The sequence below is a fragment of the Austrofundulus limnaeus genome, unplaced genomic scaffold (genome assembly GCF_001266775.1).
Source record: "Austrofundulus limnaeus strain Quisiro unplaced genomic scaffold, Austrofundulus_limnaeus-1.0 Scaffold1525, whole genome shotgun sequence".
Lineage (NCBI taxonomy): Eukaryota > Metazoa > Chordata > Actinopteri > Cyprinodontiformes > Rivulidae > Austrofundulus > Austrofundulus limnaeus.
In genome coordinates this window covers 19,477-27,605 of record NW_013953927.1, presented here as the reverse complement: position 1 = coordinate 27,605, position 8,129 = coordinate 19,477, and the positions used below count along the sequence as shown (strand labels likewise).

Genomic DNA, 8,129 nt, shown 5'->3' with positions numbered 1-8,129 from the left:
AGATTAGACTGAAGACTTTCCTTTTTGATAAATCATAGTTAGACTTAGGTTTCCTAAATTATTCTTCAATTCTGCTGCCATAGACTTTGACTGCTGGAGGCTGGAGCACAAACTGAGCACATTTCTTCACTCTGCTGTTGTCTTTAGTCTCTATTCTCTACGTGTTTATTATTGTTTCTATAAATAACATGTTTTTTTTTTGTCTCTTTTCCAGAAGTAGGCGCACCTGGACCAGTTCTTCTGTGTTTACCTGTCTCTTTCCTGTCCTCCAACCCAGCCAGTCGAGGCAGATGGCCGCCTGGTTCTGCTGGAGGTTTCTTCCTGATTAGCAGGGAGTTTTTCCTCTCCATCATTCACTCAGGATGGGAGAGTGTGATGAAGTGATTCAACACAATCTGCTGGCGGCTTTTTTAGATTGTTCTTATGTACAGTGCCCAGAGACGTGTTTTGACCTTGCGCTATATAAATAAACTGAATTGAATTTATCTAGAAGTCTCATCAGTTGACACCAAATATTCTCATCTTTTTAAAATATGAACCAAGTCTTCAGCATTACCTCAATCATTTTTCTTCACTTAGTATTTTTTGTCCAGTCACAAAAGTATAGCTACTGCATGTTATCACGGTTATAAAATTGGATCTGTAACTAACATTTAACCTATTAAAGTCTATGACTTCTGTCACAGTTTTCATCAGTAATATCTGATATCAAAGGAACTTGCCATAGTTTTTAGATGTCCTATTTCATGATATTCATATTTGCATGACTGGAAGTTGGATGAAGATGCTAACAGGTTAAACTTCTAGCTTACAATGAATCAATGTTCCTCAAACATTTCTTCTAAATTCACATCACACACACTTGCGTACACATGAAAGACACCAGAGTCAAAACAGTTCACATTTAATGCCCTGGGCTTTATTGTCTTTTTTTTTTTTTTAGTGAGAGTTCTGCCACATCTTTGATTTTATTATTATTATTTTTTTCAGCCTCCAGGTGGGACAAGTAAACTTCAAGGATATATTCTGCCATTGGACTGGGCATTCAGATTCCGACAAAGACAAGAAGCACTACTAAGTAATGCTGCCTTTGTGCTGAACTCTTCACAGAAGAGAGTACATACATTTCCCCAAAGGAAGGCACCCAATACTTGTGGTTATTTTCTTTTTGTTTTTTGGCCTTGCAGCCCTCTGGAGATTATTTTTACAAAAAAAATCAAAACAAAAAAACTGAAAATAAAAAAGAGAGGGAGTGAATAAAAATATTCTTACAACCCTTCATTAGCATTTTTTTTATGATTTAAAAACTGGAATGATGAAACACGTACAGTGATAACTGCCTGTTCAACTCTCTTATCACCTACGCACAGACAAGTAACAAATGAACAAAAGAATGAAGTCTTTCAATAATTCAAATTACAATCAAGTTAACCACAAGAAAAAAATACAAAAATAATTGTTTTTTTGCTTTACAAAAATGTCAAAAACAAACACAGGAGATTGCTTGCATGAAAATGACGGACAAAAAAAACAAAACAAAACAAAAACAAAAAGCAGCATTGATATCAATAAGAAAAAAAATAGTGCTTAAAACAGAAGCAGCAGATGCTTCTGGGAAGAGACTTCATCCCTGTTTTGTTACTTGTGTTTGGGACCATGATGGTGGAAAAGCTCTGGATAAGAGTTGGTTCTCTCCTCCAGGGCTCCACCAGCTCCTGATCACCACCACTGACTTTCACATGATCCACAGAGAGAAAAGCACAGGGATCCAAAATAAATGTGTAGAGTGGAGGGGGTGGGGACCTGCTTTGTGTTCACGAATACAAAAATACCTAGGAGTCCGTAGCTACCGAACATTTACTACCAGCACAGGAACAAACGAAGGTACAGTGTACAAATTAAAATAAAAACAAAAAAACAAATTAAAAAAAGAAAAAAAAATTAAAAAAATATGTAAACACAGCACAATAAATAGATAAAAACAGCAGGCTCCGCACCATGCACATGATAAAACTCTTTTCTATACAACTCTCTGATCTCTCACACTTGCCACAAGTTAACTTGGCTTACTCTCTCTTTTTTGAATTTTATTTTATTTTTTACGTTTGACTCCCAAGTGCAAAATATCACGAATGGACAGTTCTGTATTCAAGTAATATATATACACGGGGGGATATTACAAATATGTAGTTACTGTACAGATAGTATTTTTGCAATATTTATAGTTTACATTAGTCAATATTTTACTTTTAACAATAACAAAACCAAAAAAGCAAAACGGTGTAAAAAAGTATGAGAGATGAGAATTGCGAGCGAGAGGCTGCCAGTCTGCTTCCGAGTCCTGCTGTCCCTTTTTGCATTCCCGATGCTACGATGCACAGCACCTGAAGAGTGGACTCTTCGCCGCACCGCTACTACGTCACCTCCATGGCCACTGTGTTGTCTGCTAAACTGCTCAGCGCTGGCTTGTCTTCATCGTGATTATCTCTGCGAGGGAGAAGAGAAACCATGATTAAATACTGATTTTCTTCATCTCGTTTTGTTTGTACCACATCATCCAGCAATCAGCCATCAAGTGTTCCACTGTTTTAGACTAATTCTAAGCTTTACTATTTAAAAACAAGAAAGTACGTTCTTCTGAGGATGCTCATTCTGTTTTATAGCTTTGTAGAAAGAAAAGAAAACTGCAGATTTTCACTCAAATCTCCTGCAGTAGCCATTAGGAGCTGCCCAAGCGCTGGCTGGTAAAAAGAATCGCCTATTTGTACCTAGCTCCTCCCTGGAGCTCAGTCTGCAGCTGAGCTCCTGCCTCGCAGAGCATCCCACCCCCAAAGCATTGTTTTGAAGATGTGCTGAAGTGGGAGTGTCTGAAATGGTAGGAGGCTCTTAGAAAGACGAGCCAATTTCGAGCAGCATTTTCGTAACAACTGAAGTTAACATAGTTACTTGATTGTGGTACAGAACTGAACTATGTGCCTTGCAAATACATAACTGGGGTAGACATGAGGAAATTTTAACATAATGTAGTTACCTGCCAACGTTTTTGGTCGTCTGAAACCTTTAAAATAAAAATAGCTTTAAACTCTGTGAAAAATGTAATTTAATAAGTATATTACACAATTAGACGTGTTCATCCATCGTGTAAACTTTAAGCTACTGAGTATCAGACTGTTTCAGGAGATGTAAGTGGAACTTTATTCTCCTCCTCMTCATCTTTCTTGTCATCAGACTTTGCCTAGCAATAAGTTTAGCACACACCCTTAAACCACAGGAACAGTGGACCTAATTATTTAAACATCCGAAATGTAATCAAGAGATCAACGAATCAGCTGTCTATTGCAACAATTAGACTATAAGAGACAGACATCAGTGAGCGACTGCGGGCTTAATCAACTGTTTTTTTTACCGAGGGGATATTAAAGACAACACAAAACAACAACTTTGTAGTTAGCTTTAAAAATTTTGAACCACAGAATCACTAAAAAGAGTTATTTCAGTTTTTTGTTTTGCGTTTGATACGAGGAAGACGTCAGTGAGCGACTGCTGGATTAATCAACAGATTTATTACAGAGGGAATACTGTAGCAAGACGACACAGAACAGCAACTTAGTAGTTATTTTAAAACATACTAAACCACAGGATCACTGAAGTGAGTTAATTCAGTTTGTTTTGTTTGATAAAGACAGACGTCCGTCACACAATAAATATGTCGCAGTCTCACAGCTGAGATCTGCTCCACCCCTCTCTTGGTTCTGCCCTGCTGGGTTCATTTTTGAATGCGTACATGTGAGTGGGAACTGTCCAGCTTCTCCTGTGATTTATGAACAACCCAAGGAAGCTTAAATCTGGACTGGTCTGTGCGGCGATTTCGCTGAACTATCTTGTGAAAGAGGCTAGCGTGAATTGACACATCACTGAATCGGATACTTACTGCAACAATTGCTGAAGAAAATTGATTTCAGTTTACCTCAGAGACCCAGAACAGACAAATTACTTCATTTAGACTAAACTGACATTTGAGTTGGCCAAACTTAGTGATTTTTAAGAAGATGACATCAAAAAAGGTTGAATAAAGTAAAAAGTCACACATCATTGCAAATAAAATTAAACATTTTTTTAAATTTTAACATTTCATCAAAGATGATCTAAATCAAGATAAGCATCCAAAGGTTTGAATTTATCTTAGACGCGAGTCTGGCTGCAAAGTTGAAACCAAACCTCACCTGGAGCCCATGTCCATGGATGACGCTCCAGAGACTTTGGGCATCTGCAGATTGGTGGAGGAGGACAGCTTTAAGGCAGAGGCTGGCATGTTGCCAAGGGTCCGGGGGATGTGGCGTCCAGCGAGGCTGGCAGCCGACTGCACGCTCAGACAGATGTTGTTCCCGATGAGGACCTGAGTGGTGGCGGGGGTGGCACCTGCAGCGCTGCATCCCAGGAGCCCCAGGGCGGCTGCTGCTTGAGCGCCAGGGTTGGCGGGGATGACGGTGGCAGGTGTTGAGATGTTTGAGTTGGAAGAGGGCTGGAGGAAAGTCTGGGCTGTGACGGTGGTAGTGTGTGTCGACTGGTTGGCCTGGTGAAACGTCGCTGTGGTGCTGGCAAGATGTAGGTTTTTGAAAACGCCTGGTGAACAAAACAGCTTTCATAAATGCAAAGGAAAACACATAACAACATGGCTTTATTTCCAAGATTCATTATTCAATTTCATTGCTCAAGTTTGAGTGGCACACCTGYGCAATTTAATGCAATCCAATTGACTTGCGCTGCAACACATCCTGACTTTGTGAGGGAGATTTCAATCTTGTTGACACTGTAAATGTTGATGCAACACACTGTAATTGCAGAGCTGCTGGGACTGGTGTTTAGGAACTCATTCAGACTTTATTTAAATTTCTGTTCAAATGGGTGAGTGCAAAGAGATACAGCAGGTAGTTAGAAATGTACATATTAAATTGAAATATTTGCAAAATCACAAATATGTACCACTCTCTATGGGTCCCCTTTAAGTACCTCCAACGTAATTAATTTCAAAAGCATTCCTAGAATTTTAGGACTATGAATAATCCAGAAAAAAAATACAACTGGGGAAAATATTTTTTCGTTAATCCGCTTTAGCCAATGAACTTCAAGATTTAGGAAGTAACAGCACTTTACAAATTTTAAAAAGGCAAGGAAGTCCCTAAACCAGCCTGACTAACAGTTTACCTGGTGTTGGTACAACAGGAAACTCACCTGCACTCGTCAGTACCCCATTGACTCCACTTGCCAGCACTAACTCCTCTTTGGATTTAAAACCAAGCAGCTGGTCCGTTGTGACGAGGGCTGAAGCAGCAAACTGAGCGCTGGCTTGGTCCAACGTCTTGGGCACAATAAGCTAAATGGGAACCAGTGCCATACAGAGGGGAAAACGGAGGAAAAAACAAACACCTGAGTTCAGCAGATCTGCAACCAAACTGATCCAGAGGTGGAGAGAAGTTGTCAGTCCATTCGTTCAGACTAACCTGTGAGTTTGCAGTTGTTGCAGTGGTGGTAGTGGTGGTGTTGTTGTTGTTGTTGGTGGTGGTGGTGGTGGTGATCTGTTGTTGCCGACTCTGCTCCAGCTGCTGTTTCTGCATGAGAGCCAGCTGCTCCTGATGCTGCTGGTACTGCTCAGCCGTGAACACTGCAGAGAAAGGAAGACAGGACACACTGTTCAAAACTGAAAGTTGCCAAAATATATAAAAAGGTGTTTTATTTTTTAAAAATTATCAGGAATGTAAAACACTTGAAGAGCACTGATGGCTCGACTCTGAATGCAACTTAAGTTCAGACCTAAACATGAAKCTTTAGCACCAACTACACTTTAAGTTTGGAAGAACGTAAATAGTAACATTCACAAAAGTACTTTAAAACTCAGTTTGCAAATCACAATCAACATCAACAAAGTCATCACAAATATATATTTTTTATTTCTATAAATGGCTACAGTTCTACAGTTCAATAGTTAGCTGAGCTTGATTTCAACCTTTAACATGTAACGTTAAACTAGAAATGGCAACATTGAGACAACCAAGTTATGCCTTTCATCCAAGTAAAAAAGCAACAAGGCTAACCCATCACAAAAATGAACCCCAGTGACTATAAGCAGCAAGATTAGTCTAATTTATATAACACAATAATAACCTTCAAATTTAATCAGACATTTAAAAAATGTGTTTTGTATTCTGTAAAATAATGTTTTTTGAGAAACCAGTTAAAACTGGCCAGAATCTGCATTGTCGGGTTTATAGCTGCACAAGAATAAATTTATAGCAGCTGAGAAAACCGATTTCAGTTGACCTCTAGCACATGAGCTGCTATGTAATCATTTTTATTCATGACATGAATTCACTCCGAATCCAAATATACATTTCCATCAGTGTAAAGTTGCACTTATTACATTTAGCTAATAACAGTAAAACTAAATAGAATGATTTGTGCATGTCTACAAAACAATGGATTTACAGAGGGGAAGTAGATTCTTCAGGAAAAAAAATACCAATTATCTTTAAATTACTGTTCTGTATATTCAATTCAAATTAAAACATACTTTATTGATCCCAGAGGGAAAYTGGGTAAATATATACACCAGGGGTGCCCAAACATTTTCCCCCAAGAGGGCCAAAATGAAAATCTATCCAGGGCTGCGGGCCAAATGCAGTAATACATGAAATACAAATACTTTTTTAAGTAAAGTCCTTTATTTTTAACGATTAAGCTATGCGATGGCCCTCTTTTGTTTTAGTCAGGGCACTTGGAGAAAATCTGCCATACGCTCAAGTAGCAAAGGCTCATGGGACATTTCATAAATTGATAAAATGAGTTTTTGTGGCCTTATAGAGTGTGCAAATCTACATGTGTGGTTAAATCTGCTCTAAAAATTTCTTGTCATTTCATGTTTCATGTTTAATCCCAATAAATCAAAGATAAAGTCAGCACCATGAATGAAAACTACCTTCACTACAGCCCTTTTATATAGTCATTTGACCAATGGAAATACTGTGTTTCTACATAGGATAACTGGTTACACAACCTTATAATTTTGGCAACTGTTGGTGGGCCAAATCAAATGGCTTGGCGGGCCAAATTTGGCCCACAGGCCCCACTTTGGGCTCCTCTGATATAGACGTTAAAAGCTTTGTCAGAGTTGCTTTAATACAGCATTAACAAAGGTCTCAACTGACTTTAAATACCAACAGAAAACCACGTTATTCAAACCAATAACAAAACCAYAAGTCAAAAACACCATTATCAGAAACCTTTCAAAAACAATGTAGTGAGTAGTAGGGCAGAAAAAGAAGGGTGATACTGTTTCTGATGACCTGTGGGGTCAAAAGGCATCCTTCATGCTACAACAAGATGCAACTTTAAAGGGATCCACAATTAGTTGTAACATTAGACTTTATTTGATAAACAAATATTTTAACTGGAAAATAAAGACTGTAAAACACTGTAGGCTGTTTAGTTTTGTAAATTTTTAAAAATATTTTTAACACGCTAGTTAGTCTTTGTGCTAGCGCCGATGCTATATTGCCTTATAAGTATTAGCTCGGTGCTAGTGTGACAAACAAGCTAAACTGAGGTCTTCCATCCATATTTTCAGTTGCAGGCTGAGTCATTTTTGTGTTCCCCTCTCTGTCATGTGGATGGAGGAGCTCAGTGACGAGAGGAGAATGTGTAGCGCTAGCTAATACATATATATGGTGATAGCGTCGGGGCTAATGTTAAAGCTAACAGGCTAAGCTGAGGTGCTTCTTCCATGAAGCAGCTCTGTTGCCCTCCATCTATATTTTCAGTTACAGGCTGAGTCATTTCTACCTTCTCCTCTCTGTTAACACTCTCTGGTTTCATTTAAAAGAGCCAATCGTCAGATATTGTCCAAGATTAACCTTCAGGGTGGATATAGCTCGCTAGCAGCCTCGCACCGAGGACCACGTCATCATTTACCCAGAATGCTTTGCGTGTAAATAAAAATATATTTTTGGTGAGACTTGAGTCAGATATAGTCATACAAATATTTAACCATCTTCATAACTTTTCAGTGCAAACACATTATGTATGTATGTACAGTGGTTTGCAAAAGTATTCATACCCCTTGAACTTTTCCATAT

At 38.6% G+C, this 8,129-nt stretch overlaps 1 protein-coding gene across 1 annotated transcript in view; it reads right to left on the bottom strand.

Annotated features, from left to right (window-relative positions):
- Positions 1-1,295: 1,295 nt before the first annotated feature.
- The window catches only part of LOC106535675 (enhancer of polycomb homolog 1), a gene marked incomplete at its 5' end in the record, with an annotated part of 25,852 nt that continues 19,018 nt past the window's right edge, over positions 1,296-8,129 (bottom strand). The window contains 4 exon segments of the mRNA XM_014032739.1: positions 1,296-2,487; positions 4,224-4,623; positions 5,233-5,374; positions 5,502-5,662. Of these exon segments, the coding sequence (XP_013888193.1) occupies positions 2,415-2,487; positions 4,224-4,623; positions 5,233-5,374; positions 5,502-5,662 (776 nt within the window). The 3' untranslated portion in view covers positions 1,296-2,414.